The sequence below is a fragment of the Strix aluco genome, chromosome 30 (assembly GCF_031877795.1).
Source record: "Strix aluco isolate bStrAlu1 chromosome 30, bStrAlu1.hap1, whole genome shotgun sequence".
NCBI classification, from domain to species: Eukaryota; Metazoa; Chordata; class Aves; order Strigiformes; family Strigidae; genus Strix; species Strix aluco.
Genome location: NC_133960.1, coordinates 2216837 through 2241832, shown reverse-complemented (window position 1 = coordinate 2241832; position 24996 = coordinate 2216837). Strand labels below are relative to the sequence as shown.

Below are 24996 nucleotides of genomic sequence, written 5' to 3'. Positions count from 1 at the left end.
GTGCATGCCACGGCGAAGCCAGGATCACTGTGTCCTTTGGTGCCGGGGACAGACGCTGCTTGTCTTGTGTTTCCTTTGCGAAGAGCTTCCTCCACCCTTGGAGATGGACCCTGGGGGAGGGAGAAGATAAGAGAGCCCAGAACACAGCCCCATTGTGCGGCCGTGCTTTGCTCCCGGCCGCGTCCCGGCCCCGAGATGACCACGGGGAAGCCTCTCCGATGCCTTTTTGCAGGGCAGGATAAATCCAGGGGGATGCAAGAGCAGCAGGGGACCCCCCTTGCACAACCCTCAGGAGCCCCAAAGGATGGGAGCGGCATCCCCCCATCAAACACTTGATGGGGGGGACGTAAAATTAAGCATTGCCCTGATGTCTGTGGGAGCAGCGAGCACCGTCCCAGCGCTGGGGGCCGATGCCGAGGGGAGGTTTTGCCGGCCCAAGGGGCTGCTGGAGCCCTGGGCTGGCATTTTCCCTGAATTCCCCGACGCTGTGGCCTGCAAATAAAGGGGTGTTTGTTAGCCGGGCGCACTGTGTTTTGCCGAGCAGAACAATAAAGAGAAAGACGCTCACAATGGGAAATTGTGCTTCCTCCTCCCCGTGCGTTCCTCGGGGAGGTGTTGGGGGGGAAAAAAAAAAAGAGAAGAAAGCGGGAAGAGACGGCGACAGGGCAGGGAGCGAGGACACGGCTGGCGCTCGCCGCTCCCGCGCACCATGGGAGCGGGCACGAAGGGACCGCGGGGACGCGGGGCTGCGGGGACACTGCCCGCCCCGGGACGGTGACAGGGCAGGGGCTGGCCAGGAGGACCCGCTCGCCGCCACCCTGCGTCCCCGTGTCCCCTCTTCCCGGCAGCACCGTAACACAGGTCTGACGTTTCCAGAGCCCTCGGCCTCGCGATGGGGCGGCTGTGACGGAGACAGGACGCGGCGGGCGCCGGGGCAGGACGCGCGTGGGAGGCGTTGGATGGGAACGGTGGGTCCCCCAAGGACACGGCTGGGGACGGTAAGAGGTCTGGGGTGCCAGCGAGGAGGGTTGGCATGTTCTTTTGGCTCCGTGTCCTGAGAGGGGATCCTGACCGACGGCACCTACTGCTTCGTGGGGAAGTAGGAACACTGGGAGGAGAGGTGGGCTGAGCAGAGGGGACGGCAGGGGGACGCGGGCCCTTGTCACCCGGGCGGAGAGCTTGAGGCAGGGTATGGGGGGGGTCTCCTGGTGATTTCCTGTCCCTTTGCACAGTAAACATCGGTGAGCCCCCAACAGCACAGGGCCACCCAGCAGCCCCATGGCATCCCCAGCAGCAAGCACCACGTCCTCCGGTCCCCACCAAAGCCGGGGTGCATCCCCCTGCACATCCCTGACACCCATGCTTCCCCCCCCCAGGCACCGTCCTGCCCCCAGCTCTGAGGATGCACCAGCTTCTCCTGCTCGGCTCTTTGTGGCTCTTGGCGGCATCCCCGGCGTCGAGCATCTTGCAGCGGCCGACAGGGAGCCCGGGTAGGGAGCAGGGCCCAGGGGGGGAGGCAGGAGATGATGCTGGGGCGGGGGGGTCCAGTCAGGGCAGGGGCTGAGCTGTACCTCCCAGGGGTTGCAGGAGAGGGGGGAAGGGAGCCAGGATGGGTGATGGAAACCAGGCTGGAGATGCCCAGGAGGGTTGAGGGGTGTTGAAGGATGGTGGGGCTGCAGCAATGCTCCGTGGTGAGCCGGCGCTGAGGCTGCCAGGGGGGTTTGCCGCAGCCCCCCCCCGCCTGCAGTACCTGCTGGAACCCCTCCATGCCACGGTGCACACGCAGCGGGGTGCCACGGCCACCCTGCCCTGTGTCCTGCGGGCCCTGCCCCGCAACTACCGGGTGAAGTGGAGCAAAGTGGAGCCAGCCAACTACCGGGAGAGCATCATCATCATCACCAACGGGCTGTACCACAAGAACTACGGGCCGCTGAGCCCACGGGTGCGCCTGCGGCACAGCCACCGCTACGACGCCTCGCTCACCATCACCGATGTGGCTCTGGAGGACGAGGGACGCTACCGCTGTCAGCTCGTCAACGGGCTGGAGGACGAGAGTGTCTCACTCGTGCTGCACCTCGAAGGTGGGGCTGGGCTCCTTCCCGGGGATGTGGGGGAGAGCAGAGAGGGGTCCTGGACTGGACTGGAGGTCCACAGCTGGGTGCTTCTATCCCTCATGTCCCCTGTTGCAACACCCCATGCCCCAGCTTTATCTTCATCTCTGGGGATGATAAGCCAAAGCCTCCTTGGGGAGACCATCTCCTTCACGCTCCGTCCCTGTCCCTGTCCCCCCAGGCGTTGTCTTCCCCTACCAGCCCAGCAACGGGCGCTACAAATTCAACTACCACGAAGCCAAGCGAGCCTGCGAGCAGCAGGACTCCCGCCTCGCCACCTACCAGCAGCTCTACAAAGGTGAAATGTCCGAAAATGAACCCCTTATCTGCCCCAAAACGCACCTCGCTGGGCAGGGGGAGCAGGGAGGAGGGAAGTGCCGGTGCTGAGCCATGTCTTGCCCCCACAGCTTGGACGGAGGGTCTGGACTGGTGCAACGCCGGCTGGATCCTCGACGGGACTGTCCACTACCCCATCATCAACTCGCGGGAGCCGTGCGGTGGCCGCCTCCTCCTCCCGGGCGTTCGGACCTACGGGGCCAGGGACAAGCAGAAGGACCGATTCGACGCTTTCTGCTTCACCTCTTCTCTTCAAGGTAGTGCCAGGCTCCCCTGTCCCTCTCAGGGTGCCACCGCCGAACCCCAATACCCACCCAGCTTTACGTCAGGGCTGCCATTGTCCCCAAGGAGGCCACTCGTGGTGGCTGCTCACCCGCCACGTCCCTATTCATCCCCAGGCCGGGTCTACTTCATCCGGGGCCACTTGAACTTCAAGGAGGCCGGGCAAGCGTGTCACAACCACGGGGCTGCCATCGCCAAAGTGGGGCAGCTCTACTCCGCCTGGAAGTTTTCCCAGCTGGATCGTTGTGACGGGGGGTGGCTGGCGGACGGCAGCGTGCGGTACCCCATCACCACCCCCCGCGAGCGCTGCGGGGGGCTGCCAGACCCCGGCGTCCGCAGTTTTGGTTTTCCCAGCAAGGAACTACGGACCTATGGCACCTACTGCTTCGTGGGGAAGTAGGAACGCTGGGAAGAGAGGTGGGCTGAGCGGAGGGGACGGCAGGGGGGCGCCAGCCCTTGTCACCCGGGTGGAGAGCTTGAGGCAGGGTATGGGGGGGGTCTCCTGCTGATTTCGTGTGGTTTGTGCATCCTCTGACGAAGCGATAGAGCTGGGTTTGGGTGTTCGAGGCATCCTCTGACAGAGCTTTGGGGCTTGTTGGCTGTTCAGGCCTTGCTGGAGAAGCCAGACCCATTGCTGGGCCAGGAAGGGGCTCTAATCCAGCCCCCCCAGTAGGCAGCACAGGCTCCCCCTTCCCCAACCCCAGCGCATCCCTCGCCCCATCCTCTCTCCCCGCAGCCACGAGGACTCTGCCTGGTGCAGACGAGCTGGAGGGCCGGGCATTAACGAGCGTGACTAATGGAGTTTCGCCTTCTCAATTAATAAAGCGACAGTAAAGCTGCACGGCAAAGTCACGCTCTCGCTTGGCCTCTGCCCCCCCGGGACCGTTTGGCCTCTCGACGAGGGGAATTTGACAAGGACTTCCCGTCTCACGCAGCACGGGGCCCCCCCGGCTGCCCTGTCCCGGGGAGTTATCGGTGTTCCTGGCACCACACACCGGGGGTTTCTGAATTTTGTTGTTCGACACAGCCAGGGTGAGCTATAAAAAGCACCAGAGCTGGCACGGCACAGGGGGAAAAACAGCGTGGGGAGATGCCAGCGTCCCCTGGCACCGGCGATCCCCCCCCACCTCCCGCGTGTTTGCCGGGAGCCGCATCCCAGCCCGAGCCCTGCGTGGTCCTCAAGGCCGGGGACACTTTGGGCTGGGCCTCCCTGTTTCGGTGGTCCCTGGGGACGTCGCTGTGTCCAGGCTGTGCCAGGGGCTCCCCAGTTCTACGATGCCGGTGGGTGCTGCCACACTCCCCGTTTTGGGGCTGCACAGCTCTTGCCTTTCCCACCCCCACGCCGGGGCTGCCCCCAATGACCAGGCCACCGCTCCGCACCGTCCGTTTACTGGTTTTAATACCCACAGAAGCACAGAGAGAGGGTTTGCTTGACACGAACCCACTCCAAGCCTTGCGGCAAGCGGCTTCTACCTTTCCTGGGAAGTGCAGAAGCCCCCCCCCTGCACCCCGGGACAGCTGCAGCACAGCTTGGATGTCCCCGTGTCACGGTGTCACAGGATGAGGACCCTTGGGCTGGAGGTGGGAGCCAGAGGTGATGCTGGCACCTCAATGCCACCACCCGCCCGCGGTCCCTGCCTTGATTTCAACTCTTGTCGTGACTCCGGGAACAAAACTCCTCTTGTGCTACATTTCGGGTCGGTGTTGGTTCCTTTCGAGGGGATCTTTAGTTATTAGGGTTTCTTTGTACAGATATAAAACAAACAAGGAGGCAGACACCCAAAAGTGAGGTTTTGTGCCACACCAGGGTCCACGCTGGCATCCCAGTGCCGTCCCCATCTGCGCCAGCTCCAGGGCCCGGGGAGATGGTGGCTTCTGCCATGGGGACTCGCTCAGTCGTCAGGGAGCTGAGCCAGGCCTGGAGGGGGGACACAAAAACCCTCAGGTGAAGGGAAAGCCCCAAAGACAGATGCTTGGGGGGGAGTAAATGACTCGAGCGTGTCCAGAGAAGGACAACGGAGCTGGTGCAGGGTCTGGAGCACAGGTCTGATGGGGAGCGGCTGAGGGAACTGGGGGGGTTTAGTGTGGAGAAGAGGAGGCTGAGGGGAGACCTCCTGGCCCTCTGCAACTCCCTGAAAGGAGGGTGCAGAGAGGGGGGAGGAGTCTCTTGAGCCAAGGACCCAGCGGCAGGCCAAGAGGGAATGGCCTCAAGCTGCGCCAGGGCAGGGTCAGACTGGCTCTTAGGAAGGATTTCTTTGCAGAAGGGGCTGTTGGGCGTTGGAATGGGCTGCCCAGGGCAGGGGGGGAGTCCCCATCCCTGGAGGGGTTGAAGAGTCGGGTTGAGCCAGCGCTGAGGGATCTGGTGGAGTTGGGAACGGTCAGGGGGAGGTTCATGGTTGGGCTGGAGGAGCTTCAAGGGCTTTTCCAACTGAGAGGATTCTGGGATTCTGAGTGGGGGAGCTGGGGGGAGCCCTGTGCTCACCGGGGCGGCAGGCCAGCTGGGGGGGCTCCCACGTCCCATCCTCCCGGCACCGGATGACGGGCGAGCGGCGCTGGGCGAAGCCACGGCGGCACCGGTACCGCACGATGGAGCCGATCTCGTAGCGCTGCTTTGGTTTGCCGAAGGCGTGGGCATTGCTGATGGCGGGGGGTGGCCCGCACTGCACTGCAGGGAGGGGGGCAAGAGGTCGTGGCAACCAGCCACGGAGGGGCACCCCCAAACCGGAGCAAACAGCCCAATAAACCCTGAACAAACCCAGGGTCCCACCCGCAGGATCTGTTTCCCCACTGCGGGGATGGTGGGCAACCCCCACTTTGGGGTGATGAAGGGGTGCAGTCCCAGCCCCCCAGCCTGGGGCAGGGGTGCAAGATGGGGGGGGCACAGCTTACCCAGCCCCATTTTGCAGGTGTAGGAGAGGTGGTAGTTGCAGGGCACGTCGCTCCACTGGCCCCCGTTGTGCCACACGATGACCACGCAGTTCTCCCCGGAGAGGAAGTAGCTGTCGGGCTGCCCGGGGTGCCAGTTCTCGTAGAGCTGGGGGGACAGCGGGATGGGGGGGTGGGGAGAGGGGGGGGGGCACACCAGCACGCACCTATCTGCAGCCTCCCAGCTGTGACACCCCCGTCGGGAAGGAGGTCGCATCACCGTGCCCCTTGGCATGGCCTTGGGGACCCCAAATCCTGGGCTCTGGCTCACCCACAGCACCCTGAGGATGCTCAGCATGGCCGAGGCAAACGGCTCTTGGCGGGGGGGGGGCACTTCAAAGCCTGGTCCCAGGGTCGGACCCATCCCGCGGGCACGTTCCCAAGCGATGGAGAAGGATGTCGAGGTGCCTGACGGGGGGGGGGGGGATTCATCTTCCGGGGAGGGGGGGGGACACAAGGGCGAGCACCCCAACTTACCAAGGGGCTCCCATCGGACCACTGGAAATCCCCCTCGATGGTCCGGTCGTTCAAGCCGATCCACTGGTACTCCCTGTACTGGTCTGGGGGGGGGAAGGGAGGGTGTTGGGGGGGTCGGTGGGAGTGGGCCAGGTCCCCCAACACCCCCTGTCAGAATGGGGGGGTCAAAGGAGCTGGAGGCTGAATTGGGGGAGATTTGGGGGGTCTGGGGGTGAGTGCGGAGAGGTGGGGGTGTGCTCAGCCCTGCAGCGGGGCGGGGGGGGGGGTGCTGCGAAGTTTGGGGACAAAGGGAGGCCCGGAGGGGACAGAGCGGGACCCCCCCCCGCCCTGCACCCCCGGAGGAGGGAGGACGGGTCTGGCCGGGAGAGGGCGGCAGAGCCCCGCGTGCCCCGTCCCTGCCTGTCCCTGCCTGTCCCTGCCTGTCCCTACTTGCCCCTGCCTGTCCCTACCTGGCCCTGCTAGTCCCTGCTTGTCCCAACCGGTCCCTGCCTGTCCCTGCCTGTCCCTGCAGGTCCCTTACCTGTCCCTGCCTGTCCCGACTAGTCCCTGCCTGGCCCTGCCTGGCCCGACTAGTCCCTGCCTGGCCCTGCCTGTCGCTGCATCTCCCTGCCAGGTCTCTCCCTGTCCCTTCCTCCTTCACCCTCACGTCCCTCCAGGCCTCTTCGCTCTCCACCCTGTCCCCGCCGCTGTCGTCCCCTGCTCTGCCTCCCCCCACCTCCCCCCTCTTCCTCCATGTCTGCTTTCAGGCAGGTTATTGCCTTCACATTTACTTGCACATGTCCAACCTCTGCCGGTCTGTCCACCCATCAGGCATCTGTCTGTCTTCTCCTGTGTCTATCCATGTATCTGTCTGTCTGTCCCCATGTCTATCCGTGTGTCTGTCTGTCCCCATGTCTATCCGTGTGTCCATCCACCCACCAGCCCAGCGATCCCGCTGTCTGTCGCGCTTCCCCTGCCTCTCACTAGCCAAGAGGCCGGTGAGCCGCTAACCACACTCTGGTCAATCCATCATATCAGCTATTTCCTTTACTCTTTATTTTCCCTTTACTCTTTATTTTCCTTTTACTCTTTATTTTCTTTGACTTCCCTAGACTGTGGCCGCCTCTCCCGCAGCACAGTGGGGTAGGGCTCTGCCTTGGCTCTTGGCCACGTTTTGGCTTAAACTTTAAAACCTGAAGCCCAGCGCTGAGGGATGCTGAGGGTCCCGTGGGCAGAGGTCGGGGGGATGCAGCGGGGTCCGGGGTGGTGCCACGTACCGTTGATGAAGTCCTGCTCTTCGGGGGTCAGGATGGTGGCCAGGTGCCCCCCGTAATGCCTGCACTGGGTCTCCGCATCCTCCCAGCTCCTCCGGGTGGAGAAGTGCTTGTAGCAGGCGCCCTGGAAGCTGTCCCAGCCCGGGCTGCACGTCTCCAGCGCTGGGCCACGGCGGGGAGCAAGCGGGGAGAGAGGAGAGGGTCAGGGTGATGGAGCCCAGCTCACCAGCAAGCAAAAAAAACCCCCCCAGAAACCTGATTTCCCCACATTTACATCTCCTGAGCCTCTGGCAGGACCTGGGGGACTCACGTCTTTCGCAGCTGCTGCCTCCGTAGCCGGGCAGGCACAGGCAGGCGAGGTGGGCGCCGTCCTCTGTGCAGGTCCCTCCGTTCAGGCAGGGGTTGGGGACGCAGCCACCTGCAAGGCACACGCAGCCTTCCTCACCACGGGCGCTCGGAGCCGGGGAGGACCTCGTTAGTGCCCAGCACCGTTAAAGCCTCATCTCCACAGTCAGCAGGATGCCTGAGCTGGCCACTGTGGCCACCGAGTTGGGGGTAGGAGATGGACTCGTGGGCACGGTGATGTGCCCGGAGCCACCCCGTCTGCCCACGCTGCCCTCGGCTCATGGGAAGGTGCCGGTTCAGCCGCCCTGGCCAAGAGCTGGCTGGGCTTGGGGCTTTGGCCTCCCCCCAGGGCCTGGGGACGTGAGCTGGCCACTCTCACCCTCCACATCAGCGGGCTCGCTGCCGTGCCAGCCCCTGGCCCGCTCCCGCTGCCCGGGGATGGCTCCCGCTTTCCCCTGGAGCGACGGAGAGAATGTGCTTTGGGATGGGACACACGAAGGATAAAGCTCCGGCACGTCCAGGCTCCGCGTCCCCAACCTGGCGGCAAGGTGAACCTCATGCCTGTCCCCGCGTTGTCACCTTCAGCCTGGCCGGGGCTGATAACTCAGCCGGCGCCGTCCCCGACCCGCACATCCCCACCAGCCCGTTACGGTCATTAAGACTCCCAGAGCACATCGTGTGCTCCCAGGCCCGGCTCAAGAGCGTGATTAAGGGCTGTCGCCAGCGCCGGCGGAGCAGAGACTGAAAGTCCTTGACACCCTCCAGCCTAACGATGCCCGTTTAATGGGCCTTGGCTCGGTGGAGCCGTGCTGAGGACACTGCTGCCGCCCTCACCCCTCCCCAGACACCGTCACCTCCCCGCAAGGTGCCGGCGGCTCGCTCGGGCCACCCGGCTGGTCCCCAGCAGAGCGAGGCAAAGAGCGGGATGAGCTATTTAGGGCCCTAACCCCACGCGTCCGGCTCTTCCTGAGCATTTCTCCTTGACAGGGCAAAGGCCCTGCGAGCTCTGGCCGCCCGCCACGGAGCATCCTCCGTGCCACGGGACCTGCCAGACCCGGGGGGCTGGGCCCCCACATCATCCCCCCCCGCTCCCACTGCAGCCACCCTTGTGGGGAGCCAGGAGGGCAGACGGGGCTGTCGGCAGCAGCGTCGGACCTGGGAGCATCCCAGCGCGGGGACCGGAGGGGGGGTGACACCCGCCCGCCGCAGTTCATGCACCCACCGCTCGCTCATCTCAACCCCCACGTGGGGGGAGCGGGGATGGAGGGGGGGGCTGTACCCCCATGACTCAGCCATCAAGGGCTGCACGAAGTGGGGTGCTCTTGGTGAGGGTCTGCACCCCATGACCCATCGGTGCCCCCCACGGCTCTGGGGGTAAGAAGCCTCCCCCCCGCCCCGCTCACGCTTCCAGCCGTTGTCCCTCCGCGCCAGGGTGAGCCAGCCGTGGGGTGGGGGGGTCACACGGGGGGTGCAAAGCAGCCATACCCTCACACCTCGCACGGGTCCCATCCACCCCACTCCCCGGGGGGCTCACGGGGCGGGGGGCCGGGGGATTAGTTCGTCAGTGGGAGAGGCGCGGGCGGTGAGCGAGGCAGCAGGCGCAAGGACGAAGGGAAGAGCAAGCCGAGATGCTTGTTCTAGAAAGCTTTTAATTCCCTTTATTAGTATCACTGTTAGTCAGAGTAGGGTTTGGGGCCTTCTTTTGATTTTTTTTTTTTTTTTCATGGAAACAGTCATTAAAACACTTCACAGAAGTAGAAGAGATTTAAGTGCATGCAGAGCTCGGACCAATTTGTTTGACAAATATGTGCTTCTCCAGACCTGTAACCTTCCCTTACCCAGCTGAGGAGGAGAGAGAGAGAGAGAGAGAGAGGAGACAGACGGACAGACGGACAGAGGGAAGCGCAGCGTGAAGGAAAGGTGTTGGCTTTCTCTAGTGCCAGAGAGCAACCAGGAGGGCTGCCCCCAGGGCGAGGGTGGCACGGCGGGGACCCCTGGCCGGGTGGGCACCCGCCCCGACGCTGGCCCGCTCGGTGGGGAGGGCGGGCAGGGGGGCAGTGGTGCTGGGGGCCGAGTCCCCTAATGGGGTCCCCGTGGGGGTCACCCCGGAGCTGCCAGTACGGGGAGAGGTGAGGTCATCCCTGCGGGTCCCACCTGGTTCTCCGGGAACAGCTGCAAGGAAACCCTCCACGGTTGCAACGGAGGGAGCGGGTTGCTCTTCCTCCTCCTCCTCCTCTTCCTCCTCTTCTGAAGATGCGGCAGGCATCCCGCGGTCAGTGCCCGGGGGTCGTGGCACAGCCTCCTCGCCTCCCGTAGCCAGCACCTCAGTGTGCCACGGTGTGACCGCCGTCACCTCCACGGCAGGGACGGTGCTCCCGTCCCCCAGGGTCGTGGGTGAGGGGAGCCACAGGGCCCCCGACTGCTCCTCTCCCTCCTCCTGTGGCTGCGAGGGTGCGGGGGGCAGCGGGGACACCCCGGGGCTTTCGACCACGTCTCCCGAAAGCTCAGCGTCTTCAGCCGTGGGGACGGGGGTGCTCACCCCACCGGCCTCGTGGCCACCTCGGGGGGTCCCACCAGGCTCTTGGCTCTCTGTCGAGGCGGCAGAAGTGGCACTGGTCGGCGATGGCACCCAGGCACCAGGTGCCCCAGGGCTGGCGGCGTGGGCCGGCCGCCCCACAGCATCCCGCGGGCGGTCGGGGCGGTGCGTGGGGCCGGCGGGGCTGGGCGGCCACAAAAACCCCTCGGGAGGCTCCATGTCACCTGCTGCGGACCCCGGCAGGGACGGGGCACCGGTGGGTCCCTCCACGGGCTGGCTGGGGGCTCGCCCTCTGCCTGGGCTCTCTGCCGACGTGCTGCCAGGGTCCCTGCCCGCTGTTGCTCCCTGGACTTCCTCTGCAAAGGGCAAGGCAGAAAGACAGTCAGACCCTGCGCCGGGGAACCTGCCGGACCGCGGGGCCGCAGGCACCGGCATCGCCCGCCAGCACCGTGGATCCTGCCCACGGTGGGCAGAGCTGGGTGGGCGACGCCGGCGCAACGATGCGCAGGGAGATGGAAACGGCCCCCGAGCCTGCGTGTGACGTTGTCCCCTCTGAAACGACGTGGCAGACCAAGCTCTGGCTCAGCCACTGCCAAGCCCAGCCCCAGCACAGGCTTCCCCATGGCAGGGGCCACGCTCAGCCCCTCACCGCTGCGTCTGGCCTCCTCTCCCTCCAGCCACCAGCGCCCTTCTCTGGTTCTTTGCGCTGCTAAACCACGGCCCGACACCGACCCTGCACGCCGGACCCCAGCCAAGGGAGGGACAGACAGATGTCCCCACGCCAGGGATTTGTGCACAGCCCTACACCAAGACACCGGTGCCCCGGCCATGGGTGCTGCCTCTGCAGAAGGGATGGGGACAGCTGGGGCCACCCTTGCACCCACGGGTGCTTCCGAGCTCTCCTTGCAATCCCGGTGTCTCCGTCCCTGCGGCTCCTCTCTGTGCCCCAGCCCTGGCCACCGACCTACCCGTGTGGGACAGCCCGTGCCCGGCTGCTGTGTGCTGCCCAACTGTCCCTGTCACCCCAGACTCCTCCATGGGGGACAAGGGGCTCCCCAGTTTTGCACCACAGCTAAGCGGGACACCTGCCTCGGGGACGGCCGGGGCCATGGGGAAAGGGGAGGCAGAGGTTGGGTGACCTGAGGACATGGAGGTATCTAGCAGGGGGTGCCGGGCCCCTGGCCCCAGTGCGTCTTCGGGGGATGGGCTCGGCTTTTCCAGCTCAGCGTCCTTAAAGAAAGGGATGGCGTAAATCGCCCCTCGCGACTCAATCTCCACTTGCGCTTTGGGCAGCTGCAGCTCCTCCAGCTTTTCTGCCACTGTAACAATCTCCTGGAGGCCCTCGGGCTCTCTGGCTCGGTATTTTCCTGCAGCCTCAGGAAAAGAGTTTGTCCCTTCTGTGGGCAGAAAGAAAGTGGGATATTACTGCCCCGTCCTGGCCGGGTGGCAGGCAGAGATGCCCTCGCCCCGACGCGGGGCTGGAGCCCTGGGGACAGCCTGGCACCCCGGCAGGGACCCAGCTCTCCTCGACCTCCCTTTCCCCTCTACAGGGTCAGTGCGGGGCAGGATCGGGCCCTTCCCAGGCGCTGCCGGAGCTCGTGGCTTCGACAGGCGTCCAGGCAGCGCTGGATTTCACACTGCTCCTCCCTGCCCTTCCCGACAGCGGCTCTCCCTGCTTTTCCTCCTCCCCCTCCAGCAAACCCTAAACCTTGATGCACCCCCACCCTGAGGGAGGGGGGTCCTTCTCCACGCCCCCATCCCCACCCCGGCGAGCGCAGACATGCGTGGGGTGTTAGTGGGTTACAGGGGTCGCGGCTTCATGGGACGGGTCCATCCTGCCTAACCCATGGGGTTCCCTGCCAGGAGATGTGGAAACTGAGGCATGGAGACACACGGCATCCAGTTGATTTGGGGGAGAGTGTCCCCGTCCCGGAGCCCCCGTGGGCCCGAGGGGATGCACAGAGATGTGGCACCAGGAAGGAGGAATGGAGGGGTGTCTCTTCCTCCCTCCCTGCCTGTTATCCCTGCCAGCCTCCGTCCCTGCCCGTCCCCTCACAGAATCACAGAATCACTCAGGTTGGAAAAGCCCCTCGGGATCAGCGAGTCCAACCCTCAGCCCGACTCTACAAAGTTCTCCCCTACCCCACATCCCCCCACAGCTCATCCAAACGGCCCTTAAACACACCCAGGGGTGGGGACTCCACCCCCTCCCTGGGCAGCCTATTCCACTCTCTGACCACTCTTTCTGGGAAAATTTTTTCCCTCCTGTCCAGTCTGAACCCTCCCGATTCATCACCCACGTCCGCCACCCCCGGCAGCACAGGCAGCCCCACGCCGCTGCCCGCAGGTCTCAGTTCCCATCCACCGCTGGGAGATTTTGCCCCAAACCAGCCTCACAGGCTGCGCCCCGTGGCCCATCGGGATGGTGAACCAGCCCGGAGCCGTGGCCACGCAGCTCACACAAACCGACGGTGCCACGCAGGACATCCCTGTTCTGTTGTGATATAGCGGCGTGCAGCACTGAGGATGCGCAGGGCAGCCCTACACTGTCGCGATATATCAGCGTGCACCATCAGGACCATGCAGAGCATCCCTCCTCTACCATGATCAGGCAGTATCAGGACTGTGCAGGTTACCCTCCCCTATCGTGATAGATTGTCATGCAACACGGAAACCATGCAGGGCATCCCTATCCTACCACGGTAGGATCGAGACGGTCCAAAACACCCCTGCTCTATCACGGTATCACAGCGCGCAGCACGGAGAGCACGCGGGGATCCCGATGCGATCCCGAGCCTGTGGGACATCCCGACTCTTGGCACAAGGGTGGGCTGGAGCCAGCACCCAGCACCCACCGAGCACCCGCACCCCTGCCCGGAGGCTTCCCGAAACCTCACGCTGGTCCCTGCGTGGGAGCATCTGCGGGGTGAGGGGGGGGGTGCCCCTCTTTACCTCGAAAGCAGTACGCATCGTATCTGCTCTGGGCATCGGGGAATCCCGTCTGGTTGCGGAAGAGGAAGATGGTTTTGACGCCCGGTAAGGCCCCGCCGCAGCGTTCCCGGGGGGTGACGATGGGGTAGCGGACGCTGCCGTCGGCCAGCCAACCGGGGCTGCAGGCGTCCAGCCCCGCGCTCCACGCTGCGTAGAGCTGCCCTGTGCTCGCCAGCTCCGCGCCCAGCGCCCGGCAACGCGCCGCCGCCTCCTCCAGCGTGAATTTGTCTGGGGTCGTCTCCAAAAAGATCTCCCCTGCGAAGAGAGGAAGGAGACGGGCGTCAGAGCTGGGGAGGGGGACATGGGCTCCAGGAGCCTCCGAGCCTCCTCCGCTCTCTGCACCACCCCAGGAGCTGGCTTGGAGATGGGAACCTCCAGCGTGGGCCTCTCGAGGAGGAGTACTGGGGGCTGGAGAGCCCTGCCTGCCTCCCTGCCTGCCTCCCTGCCTGCCTCCCTGCCTGTCTCCCTGCCTGCATCCACTCTCCCTGCCCCGGCACACGACAAAGCTCTCATGCCACGCAGGCTACCTGCCCTCGCAAACAGAGCTGAGGCTTTAAACATCCATGAAAGGGACTGAAGAGGAGCAAATCCGCACCCAGCCCAGTGCAATCCACGTACGGGACATTCCTAAGGGGACCTGCCAAGCCCCACATGGGGCTTCCCGCTGAGACGGGCTGGAAACCGCTGCCCTAAGGCGTGCCAGCCCCCACGACGGCGCCGCTCTCCCCGTCCCAGCTCATCGCTCCCTGCATGCCAGCGACCTGCGCCACATCCCTGGCATCACCCCCAGCAGCCGCAGCCACCAGTGGGGAGCCCCATCGGGGCCCGGAGGAGGGACCAGCCACCCCCACGCCCACCTGGTGGGGTGGGATGTGCCCACGCTGTGGGGACACGCAGCACCCCAGCGCATGCAAAGCACGGCGTGAACTTGCACGATCCCCAAAACACCGCGTAACACTGTCCCCACGGCGTGTTGCCAACCTAGGGCACCCCTGGGCAACCTCCAGCCCTGAGGCCAGCAACGGGCACTGGCCGCGGTGAGGGAGAGAGCCCTGCGCCCCGCAAAACCAAACCAGAAACGCCTCGGGAAGCAGCACAGTCAGTCCCTGCGCTTGCGTGCATCAAAGCGCCCAAAGCTTTGCAGAGCTCAGAGGTTTTGGAGCCAGCACCTGTGGTTCAGGGCAACTTTTTGGGGGGTCTATGATGGGTTATGGGGGCGAGTTAGCGCGGTCGCAAAAGCAGGGGAGGGCAGGATGGGACTGGTGGCACCACAGGCACCTGGGAGGTCCTCGGCGTAGCAATACACGTCGTACATGTCCTCCGGGTCCACCACCCCGTAGTTCCTCACCCCGGGGAAGCCATTCATGTCTCCGTAACAGGCCTCGCGGGGCGTGTGGATGGGGTACCTGGGGCAGGAAAGCACAGGGGAGGGCTGGCGACTCGCCGAGGGGCGAAGGGGGAGGTGATGGGCGGCGATGCCCGGGCGGTGGTGGCGGTACCCACCTGACGGTCTGGTCGGCGATCCAGCCGGCATCGCACTGCTCATAGCCGCCGAGGTAGGCAGCGTAGAGCTGCTCGGGGGTGGCAATGTGGGCGCCGATCCTGGCACAAGCTGCCCGTGCCTCGGCGAAGGTGTAGGCGTAGCGCATGGAGCCCTCCCGGTAGTGAAAAACCACCCCTGTCAAGGGGGGGACACATGGGCGTGGGCAAGGGACTTGACGGCAGCCCCCTACCCCTACAGGTATTTTGGCTCTTAGGAAGGATTTCTTTGCAGAAGGGGCTGTTGGGCGTTGGAATGGGCTGCCCAGGGCAGGGGGGGAGTCCCCATCCCTGGAGGGGTTGAAGAGTCGGGTTGAGCCAGCGCTGAGGGATCTGGTGGAGTTGGGAACGGTCAGGGTGAGGTTCATGGTTGGGCTGGAGGAGCTTCAAGGGCTTTTCCAACCGAGAGGATTCTGGGTGATTCTGGGTGCATCTGCGCCCAGGTGCCCATTTGCAGCAGCCCCCACCCACACCCGGGTGCAGGAGGGGTTTACTGAGCCAGGAGATGACACCTGGCAGGGTGGACCTCTGCCCCCTGTCGCCCCCCTGCCCCAAATCCCACCGCTCCCCACCTTGAGGTACCTTTGACTTTGACATCGAGGATGTCGTGGCCGTCCTCAATGCCGTGCTGCACGTCGCAGCGGTAGATCCCCGAGTCGTTGGGCCGCAGCTCGGTGAGCAGCAGGGAGGCGTTGGTGTAGCGCTGGTGGAAGATGGGCAGGGAGGCGCGGAGGCGATAGTCCTCGCTCACCTTCACCCTGTCCCCCCGGGCTACCAAGATCTCCACTTCCTTGCCCTCAGAGATGAAGGTCCACTTGACCCGGGGGGTTCCCAGGACCGCCTGGCGCCCGGCCGTGCCGGCGGTGGGCTGAGGGCCGAGGTAGGTGATGAGGCAGGGGATGGTGATGTCGCCCGCCAGCACGGCCTCGAGGGCTGGGTGCCGTGGGATGGAGACCTGCAGAGCCTTGACGTCCTCTGGGCGGGAGAAAAGAGAAACCGTGAGCAGGACCGGCATGGGGTGCCCCCCACCCAAACCCCCACCACTGGGCACCCAAGGTGCAGATGCGGCCGATGATGCTGAGTTACCTGCACCATCTCCAGGGCCAAACACCTCCGGGACCACCGTGGGGGCAAACACCCAGAGCAGCAGCAACAGGAGGGTTGAGGCCATATTCTGCCCTGCAAGGGTGGGGAGAAAAAACCACCAGCTGTGCTTCAAATCCAAAGAAGTAGCAAAAATATCCCCTCCCTACACAAGGGGGAGAGGTGGGGGAGAGACCCCAGCCCGCGTGTGTGGTGTTGGGGCACAGAGAGGCCGAGGGGTCACCTGGACCCTCGAACGGTGGAGTGGGAAGATAAGGAAACGTGTCCTGGTTATCAGGAGGAAGGAGACAGCACGAGCAACTGGGACCATTGCCTGGGAGCCACTGGGTCCCATCCAGCCCCACCAGCCTTCCCAGGGCGCTGGGTCTCCTGGGGACAGCAAAGCCCAGCCTGGTGCTGATGGCGTGGAAAGTCTGAGCCTAAATGCTGGCCCCGATGCCAGAGCCGGGGCCGCGTGTGGGCCGGCGCCGCCGTGCAAAACCTCAGAAGGGTGTTGGGTTTTTTTTTTAATAGCTGGTGTTGAGGAGGAACGAGGCAAACGAGCACCGGCCGGGGAGGCGAGTGTGCAAGCAGCCGGGCGTGCACGTGGGTGCTTGTGCTTCTGCACGCGTGCCGTGGGGTTGCGCACATGCGTGTGCGTGCGCTCGTGCACGTGTGCGCCGGGGTTGGGGGTTGTGCGGAGGGGGTTGAGGTCAGTGAGCTGCCGAGGAGAGGGGGGGGGGGGACACGGCCGAGGGCACACAAAGCGCGGGGCGGAGGGGGAGGGAAGGAGCAGGAGGGTTTCTCTTTGCCATTCAGCTCACGCCGGAGGTTCCCCGCGCGCAGGCTGGGAAAACCGGGGCCGACCAAAGCAGCCATTATGTCCCAGGCCTCTCTCAAGGCCGCCTGGCACAAAGGGCTCTCCCCAGCGGGCTGGGGGCCGGCGCTGAAAGGAGAGCCCAGTGGCTAGCACTGCCGTCGCCAGCCCCTGCCCCCCCCCACCAGGCTGCTGGGGGGGGTCCGGTTGCCCACAGCCTCTTGCAGCCATCCGGAGAGGAGGCTGATGCTGAGGGTGTGGGAAGATGCCCCTGATGCCCCCTCACCCCTCCGTGGAGGCTCAGCAGGGGGCTGGGGGGCTCCTCAGCCCCCCCCATATCAGGGATGCACCATGTGGTTCCCCGGGACGGGAGCACAGTGACCTCGAGGCTCGGAGCAGCTTTTGAATGGCTGAGCTCGCGGTGCTGCATTGATTTCGGCAGCCACAAAAGCGGATTTGGCACCTCCGCGGTGATCTCAGGGCCAGCTCGCTGGCTGCCAGGGCCAGCCCGACGGGAGGTTGTCCTCGTCACCTGCATCCCTCTGCAAACAGTGCTCCCCGAGTTTACCTGGGGGACCAATGCCCCAGGGAGAGGGTGTGAAAACAGCCCCTGGTACCACGTACCATGGACATACAACCCCTGGCACCGCACACCATGCATGTACAGCCTGTAGCACCATGTACCATGAACATACAGCCCCTGGCACCACGTAACATGGGTGTACAGCCCCTGGCACCACGCACCATGGACGTACAGCCCCTGGCACCACGTACCATGTGAGACCAATGTACCAGGGAAAGGGTATGAATATGGCCCCGGGCACCACGCACCATGGATGTACAGTCTGTAGCACCATGTACCATGGACGTACAGCCCCTGGCACCACGCAACATGGATGTACAGCCCCTGGCACCACAAACCACGGACGTACAGTCCCTGGCACCACAGACCATGGATGCACAGCCCCTGGCACCACAGACTATGGATGCACAGCCCCTGGCACCACACACCATGGACGTACAGCCCCTGGCACCACACACCATGGATGCACAGCCCCTGGCACCACGCACCATGGACGTACAGCCCCTGGCACCACACACCGTGGACGTACAGCCCCTGGCACCATGAACCATGGACGTACAGCCCCTGGCACCACACACCATGGATGCACAGCCCCTGGCACCACAGACCATGGACGTACAGCCCCTGGCACCACACACCATGGACGTACAGCCCCTGGCACCACAGACCATGGATGTACAGCCCCTGGCACCACGCACCGTGGACGTACAGCCCCTGGCACCACAGACCATGGACGTTCAGCCCCTGGCACCACGCACCGTGGCCATCAACCATCATGTGCAGACCATGACCCACCCCCTTCCCAGCAGGAGCTGGGCACGAGCAGCCAAAGCCCGATCGCCCAGGACCCGGCCAGTGGTGCCAGAGCCAAGCTGGGAGCTTTCTCTGCTCCGACCAGATCATTTGAATTCAGCCCCACGGCTCTGGAGCAAGGGACAAAACCCTCCTGCTCGGCGGCCGTGGCTGGGCTCCAGCGCGGGGGCTGGCTGCCGTCCCCCCCGGGCGGCCAAGCAAGGAAAGCTTTTGTCACGGGCACCTTTTTCTTCCCGTTCCCAAGGCACCGCGGTGGCGTGAGCGACGGCCAGCAGCAGCCACGAAGCCCCGGGGAGGAAATTCAAGTGATAAAACTGCAAGAATGGGGCGAGCTGGGGTGACCGGGTGTCTGCTCCCCTCCCGTGCCCATCTCCATCTGGGACCAGGGTGCCAGCACCAGGAGCAGGATGCAGAGAGAGTTAAACCGAGTTTCACCCTGCCCATGGGCGATGCCTCGAGGTCCTGGAGTCCCGTGATGGGAAGAAACTCTCAGACACGATGTTTGGGGTTTGGGGTTGGATTTTTGGGGCTTTTTTTGTTTCCGATTTGCCACAAACGGAAAATTTTTCAGCCCACACGTCGGGAGGGCAAAGCTGGGAGCTGGATTAAGGCAGCCAAAAAGCTCAGGGAGGGGGGAATGGCAATGGCTTGTGGGACACGATCATCTCCAAAACCTCGGAGCTCAGGTCCTGCCGGGACAGACTGAGACACAGGCACGCACACACACGGCGGGGCCGGCTAACCTCCATTTCCGTGGGAAACCAGGTGGAAAATGGAGCTGAAGTCTATTTTGGGACGGGAGTGATATTTCTTTCTCCCCTGAGCTCAGCCCCGCTTTCAAAAGCGGCTCCTCGAACAGGGGCCGGCGCGATTTGGGGCTGCAGCACCCGGTCCAGGGTGAAGGGCAGGAGATGCTGCGAGGGGACGACCGAGGGCCGGAGATCTCTGGATCTCTGGAGAGGGGTTTTCTCCTCCGTGGCCCCCTTGTCCCCTCCACGTGACGTTTACTCATCCCGGCTCACAAGGTGCCCTGCCAGCCCGCAGCGAGCTGGGGGGAGGGCAGGCAGCAGCGTGGTGGCTTTCCAGGGATGCTCAGCTGCAGAATGAGTCAGCAGCCACGGGCAGAGTTTGGCCCCGCTCCAGGCACAAGCGGGCAGCCCCGTCCCCACCCGACAAAGGGCTTCGGACACCCCGTTGTCACCCCAGCCAGCCGGACGCACCCACCTCCCCGTCCACGCACGCACCCATCCCGGCACGCACGTGGCTGCCTCCGTGTCGGGGTCCCCCCTCCTCTTGCTGCAAACTGGTCATGAGTCCTGGATCCATCCCGCACCCGTGGATGCGAATGGGGTGCAGCTGTGCTTGGAGGGGTCCCCAGAGCAGGGCAGTGCCCCGCAGGGGACATGTCAGGTCCCCTGGGAGGGGGCTGAGGTTGGGGAGGGGGTCACATTCTGCACAGGGGATGCAGCGGGAAGCGCCCGGCAACCTCTTGGCAGCAGCTGCTGGCAAAGCTTAAAAGGCCGGAAGAAGGTGGGGAGAATGGGGGGGGGGGGGGTCCCTCCAGAACCACTCAGCCCCCCCATCCCAGCAGGGAGAAAGGGGCTCCTTGTTACAGGGCCTGGGGCACAGGGATGTGCCCCCCCCCACCCCGCAGCAGAGGTTCCAGGGGAGCCCGGGGGGGGTCTCTGGGGAGATACAGTCCCACATGGAAGGTTGGAGGGGGGAGAAGACCCTGTAGGACCCCCCCAGGGACACGCGGGCACACGCACACCCGGGTGAGCGAAGCTTTGCACACCCAGCCCTGCCTTTCCCAGCTGCGCGGCTCCAGTGGGGAAACTGAGGCACGAGGAGAAACTGTAGGGTGGGGGGACGGGGGGGGGTCCCAGATTTCAGCACAGTTGCTCAGGTAGGACCCGCAAATCTGGGGCTCCCCGGACTCTCTGCACGCTCACCCGCGGCCTCGCAGCTCCCAGCACAAGATCACCCGGTCTCCCAGTTTTCCCAGTCTAAACCAGTTTGCTGAAAAGCAGCCCTAAAGCATCTCAATCATCATCCAGCAGTTGGAAAAGGCTCCGGGCTGGGGCAGAGGGAGTTTTTCCCACCCCTTCAGCAGCCGAAAGGAAGAGCAACAGGTTCTGGGTTGGATTGAGACGGGAGAAGTCGGTGTGATGGGCGAGGAGGAGGCTTCGGCCAAAAGCGGTCCCAAGGGTGGGGGGGATGCTCAAGGGCAGCCCCTTCACCCCGGGCATGAAACGCTCTGGCTGTGGGAGGGGAAGGGGTTTGCAGCAAATACCCCAGTCCCGGGCACCCCACGGGGGACCTGGGGTTCACGCTGGGGCTGCTCGGTGGGGAAAAGCCATGAAAATCCCACAAAATGTTTCTATTTTCCCCCAGCCCCTGCTGTCCCCAACACTGAGACACCGGCTGAGCCAGGGGATGGAGCTGGGGGAGGACGGGGAGATCCAGAGGTGCCCTGCAGCCACCCCAGACCCTGGGACCTGTCCCAGACCCTCCGGGATGAGGCAGCTTTGCCCCCCAAATCCTCCCCATGGAGCAGTGACGTGGCCGGGCAGGAGAGGGGGTGCCAGACCCCTGGGTCGCCCAGCTCCGTGCCTCAGTTTCCCTTTCCAGTGGTACCCTGACTGCAGCATCCTCGGGACAAGGACCCATCTGGAGGCTCTGCAGGACAGACGGGGCTCCCCTGTGACAGAACACGCATGCTGGACCCCCGGCCCCTCCGGCAGCTCTCCCAAACCCATGGGAACAGCTGCTAAAACAGCCCCAAAAATCCCCCTGATCCCCAACACCTTCGAGCCCGGCTGCAGCCGGGCAGCGGGACGGGCTGGGCTCCAGGCTGTGGGGGCCGGGCAACACCAAAGTCCTTTTTCCAAGAACCCCCCCGCTTCAGCCCTTCAACCCCCCGCTCTGCCTCCAGCGCTGCAGAGCCAGCGCCGGTACAAGCTGATCTATTAAAAAAAAAAAAAAAAAAGAACTTGCAGAGCGATGCTGTCCTCCCGGGGGGGTCGGTGACAAGGACAAACCTCCCCAAAGCGGGACCGTGGGGTCCGCCAGCTTTGAGCATCCTCCGCTGTAGGGCAGGAGGATGCCCTGTGCCCCCCGCGCCTGCATCCCATGGGGAAAAAACCACCGGGAAAGCTCTCGGCATCCCCACGCCGGCTCAGGTCTCCTCTTACTTTCCGCTGGCGCGGAGGTGAAATGAGATATTGAAATTAATAGCGCAGTACGGCAGCTGCCCGCCAGACCACGCATCCATCGCCCCGTGCTTGACCGTCGGCCGAGCCCGACGCTTTCCCCGCATCCCACCTTGCTCGGGGCGCGGCGGCAGCCCCGGGGGGGCCCTTCTTGGCGGTGGGGACAACGGCAGCACCGAGGGGGGGGTCTCCCCTTCCCCACGGCCCCGCTGCGGGGCTGAGCTGCGGGTTCTCCGGGGCAGCGCAGGCAGCGGTCGGCAGCAGGTTGGCAGGACGGCTGGGAACGAGCTCCACCAGGCATAAGTGCAGGCACCGAGAAAAGAGGAGTCTTGTGTGTGTGTCCGTGTCCTCGTCTCTCTTTTTTTTTTTTTTTTCCTTCCCCTTTCCCTCCTCCTTTTATATTTATTCCTTCCCCTAATTAAGAAGAAAAAAAAAAAAAATTATTACCGTGTTGGCAGGCGCTTCGTCCCTCCCCTTCCCTCCCTCCTGGCAGCTGGCAAACCCAGCACGAGATGCCGAGCGTGGGGAGAGGAGGATGCTCAGCCCGGGACACGTTATTTAACCCAATGCAGCAGAAGTGGAGGAGCAGCCAGCGCTGGCTCCCCCAGACCTGGCCGGAGAAGGGGGTCCCCCTGCCACAGCCCCCCACCACAACACGGGAATGTCCTTTGGCTGGTTATTTCTAATATTTGGCAGCTTCTGCTGGCCAAGGAGGGGGCCACGGGCAGGGGTCCCGGTAGCCAGCAGAGGCTTTGTCATGCAAAACCCCCTTTGCCGGCGGTGGGTCCCCACGTGGGTGGAGGCACCGTCTGGGGGCTGGAGGGACCCAGGGGCTTCACCAGCCTCAAAAGAACGGGGGGAGCAACCAGACCTGACCCCCCCACACGGCACTTGCAGCTGAGCTTCGGCCCGCGGAGAGCACGTGCCGTGCCTCAGTTTACCCACCTGCATCCGCGTCACTGGGACCCAGGATAATTAACGCATCGTTAGGTTTGGGGGCTTGCACATTGCTCCTGGAGGGACGTGTTGGGGTCCAGGGTGCAGCTGGGGACCCTCATTTGCAGCGCTGACCCCCTCGGGAGAAGGGCAACACCCATGAGCCGGCGTTGGGGCTTTTTATAACCGGATCTCACTCAAACTTTCTCTGGCGTGGAGCATCCTCTGCCCCGGGGGGGCCGGCACGGAGCCTGCCGGATAATTGCTCGGGTGAGTTTGCAGAAAGCCGCAGCTCCTGAGCAGAATTAATCATTCGTCACCCTGGGAAATAATTACGGGCGGCGGAGACGGTCTGGTTCGCGGCGCAGTCCGGCGGGCGATGCGCGCCGCAACGCTCTGCCCTCGAGGCAGCCGCATCGCGGTGCGGGATGGGATGGACGCCGGGACGGACGCCGGGACAGACAGGGGTGAAAGCCATGGGCTGCCCCAACCTCTGCCCCCCACCCCCATACCCGACTCATGAGGTCACATCCTGCACCCGGCACTTTTGCGGCAAAAAGCTCAGGGCTGGGGGAAACGCAAAGTGTCTGCTCAGCAGGGAGCGTGCCCCGGTCTAATTGGGAACAAATGTTCCCAGCCTGGCTGGGGTTTCCTCGCCGGCTCAGAGCAAATCTTCCAGGGTTGCTGCTCTGCCTGTCCCTTCCCCAGGCAGCTCCTGGTCCCTCCTGGCTGGTGGCATCGGTGGGACAAAGCCCTTGGGACATCCAGCTCCGGGAAGGGGCAGGGGAGGAGGGAGAGGAGCAAGGCGGCAGCAGGGCACAACCCTTATTAGACATCAGAGAATCTCCATCCCTGCCTGCAGCCCCAGAGGTGTCCGGGACCTCCCAGAACTTCCCATTGCCCCAGGCCCAGCCCCAGCAGCCAAGGCCATGGGAAGGAGTCGGGCCCCTCAGGGACCCCTCCGGCCCCAGGACGTCCCCAGCTGCATCCAGGCTGGAAGGGCCCCAATGCCCAGCTGTGCTTCCTCCTCCTCCTCCTCTTCCTCCTCCTCCTCCTCCTTCCCCCTCCAGCTCTACTCAAAGTCACATAACAGCGCCTGCCACACACCCCGTGCCAAGCTCACCAGCACCCTGCCGGGCCCCCACCCTGCCCGGGGGCTGCGGCACCCTCAAACCTGCTGCCCCCACAAACCTGTGCTGCTGCTGAACGGCCACCCCCAGGCACCCCGTGGGGACAGGGGGGGCACCGAGGTCCCCATCCCAGGGGATCCTGACCCCGAGCATCCCCCAGGGACACAAATGTCCCCATCCCAGGGCATTCTGACCCCGAGCATCCCCTAATGACATGGATGTGTCCCTCCCAGGGTGGATCCTGACCCCAAGTATCCCCCAGGGACACAAATGTCCCTGTCCCAGGGGATTCTGACCCCGAGCATCCCCCAGGAACATGGACATCCCCCTCCTGAGAGGCTCCTGACCCTGAGCATCCCCCAGGGACATGGATGTCCCCACCTTGGGTGGATCCTGACCCTGAGCATCCCCCCAGGGACACAAATGTCCCCATCCCAGGGCATTCTGACCCCAAGCATCCCACAAGGACATGGATGTCCCCACCCTGGGTAGCTCCTGACCCTGAGCATCCCCCAAGGACACCCCAAGTGACTCCTAACCCCGAGCACCCCACAGAAGGAAGGGCTACACAGCCATCCCCACCCTGGGGCGCCCCCCCCAGCTCTGCCCCCAGGTAGGGAAGCGCTGGGACCCCTCTACAACCCTGGGGATCCCAGGGGTGCAGGATTTGGGCTGGTCCACAGAGCCCCGGTGCTGGCTGATGGGGCACAATGGGGAAAGCCAAGGCAAAGGCATGAGGGGGAAGAGGGGAGCGAGGCCAGAGAGGAAGGAAACGCTCCCTCTCTGGCACTTCCCGGTGTAGCCGCGGGCACCGACGGCCGCCTTGCGGCAGACACCAATATTGGGGGCCAGTCACCCTGGGGCACCTGGCCACCCCACGGGCAACCAACGGGAGCTGGTGGAAAAGCCCAGCAGCCCAGCTTGGGAGCAGCTGTATGATGAAAACAAGGAGGAGGAGGAGGATGAAGGCTCACGGCAAGGCTCCATCGCCCTGCTGTCTGGAGCTCGGGGCACCCAGAGGTGAATGACCCCGGCTCCGTGCTCCCGGTGCTGCTTCACGGCTTTTCAATCCCGGCTGCGAGAGGCAAACCAGAGCAGGGCTGGGGAGCCAGCCAGGATGTCTGGCCGGAGATGAGCTGGGAAGCCGATACCTTCAGGGACCCCCAAGCTGGGGCATCTCCCCCTCCCCACCAACCAGGCAGCGAGACAGTGTCACGTCCCGCTCAGATGAGGGAGACAAGCGACTCAGATACGCAAATCCCCAACGGAGTGGCAGCACCCAGGGGAAAACCCACTCCCTGCCGTGCGACGGGGAGCCGGGACCCCTTATTATTGCTGCTCCCAGACTGGGGGGACGTGGGGGACCCCGCTGGCTCCTGGAAGGAGCTCAGGGATGGCTCGGGGTGGCTCTGGGTGGCCTTTGCCAGCAGAGGGGACTGTTGCTTGTCTCTCCGGAGGAGCTCGCCTGGAGCCTGCCCCGTGGGACAGCTCGGGAGGGGACATTTACTCTTCTTCTCCTTGCCCTGATGAGGACAGAGCAGGGACCCTCCCGTGGGAAAACCACCGTCTCTCAGGGAGAGGGAGGACGGGGAGAGAAAGCTGGCAACAAGTCTCTCCCCAAATTATG

At 64.4% G+C, this 24996-nt stretch overlaps 2 protein-coding genes across 6 annotated transcripts; one reads left to right on the top strand and one right to left on the bottom strand.

The window, feature by feature from the left end:
• The first annotated feature begins 638 nt into the window (after positions 1-638).
• HAPLN2 (hyaluronan and proteoglycan link protein 2) lies at positions 639-3570 on the top strand. Of its 3 annotated transcripts, XM_074809426.1 has the most exons (7): positions 639-968; positions 1377-1490; positions 1731-2081; positions 2293-2409; positions 2519-2704; positions 2846-3146; positions 3466-3570. In XM_074809426.1, the coding sequence occupies exons 2-6, from the start codon at positions 1403-1405 to the stop codon at positions 3127-3129; spliced, it is 1026 nt and encodes a 341-aa protein (XP_074665527.1). In that variant the 5' UTR covers positions 639-968; positions 1377-1402; the 3' UTR covers positions 3130-3146; positions 3466-3570. The 3 variants fall into 3 exon arrangements, with proteins under 3 accessions (XP_074665527.1, XP_074665525.1, XP_074665526.1); XM_074809424.1 differs by having other exon boundaries at positions 2846-3570; XM_074809425.1 differs by having other exon boundaries at positions 639-998; positions 2846-3570.
• Positions 3571-4111: 541 nt separating this feature from the next.
• On the bottom strand, positions 4112-21735 carry BCAN (brevican). Of its 3 annotated transcripts, XR_012621171.1 has the most exons (16): positions 21416-21735; positions 15882-15974; positions 15378-15770; positions 14760-14934; positions 14535-14662; positions 13218-13511; positions 11405-11662; positions 10490-10621; positions 9884-10318; positions 7695-7802; positions 7388-7546; positions 6132-6214; positions 5619-5763; positions 5212-5394; positions 4534-4647; positions 4112-4440 (listed from the first exon to the last, which is right to left on the bottom strand). XR_012621171.1 is itself a non-coding variant. In XM_074809422.1 (15 exons), exons 2-15 carry the CDS (start codon positions 15964-15966, stop codon positions 4622-4624), a joined length of 2604 nt encoding a protein of 867 aa, XP_074665523.1. In that variant the 5' UTR covers positions 15967-15974; positions 21416-21713; the 3' UTR covers positions 4112-4621. The 3 variants fall into 3 exon arrangements, 2 of the variants coding, with proteins under 2 accessions (XP_074665523.1, XP_074665522.1); XM_074809422.1 differs by having other exon boundaries at positions 4112-4647; positions 21416-21713; XM_074809421.1 differs by lacking the exon at positions 11405-11662 and having other exon boundaries at positions 4112-4647; positions 21416-21734.
• Positions 21736-24996: the final 3261 nt, after the last annotated feature.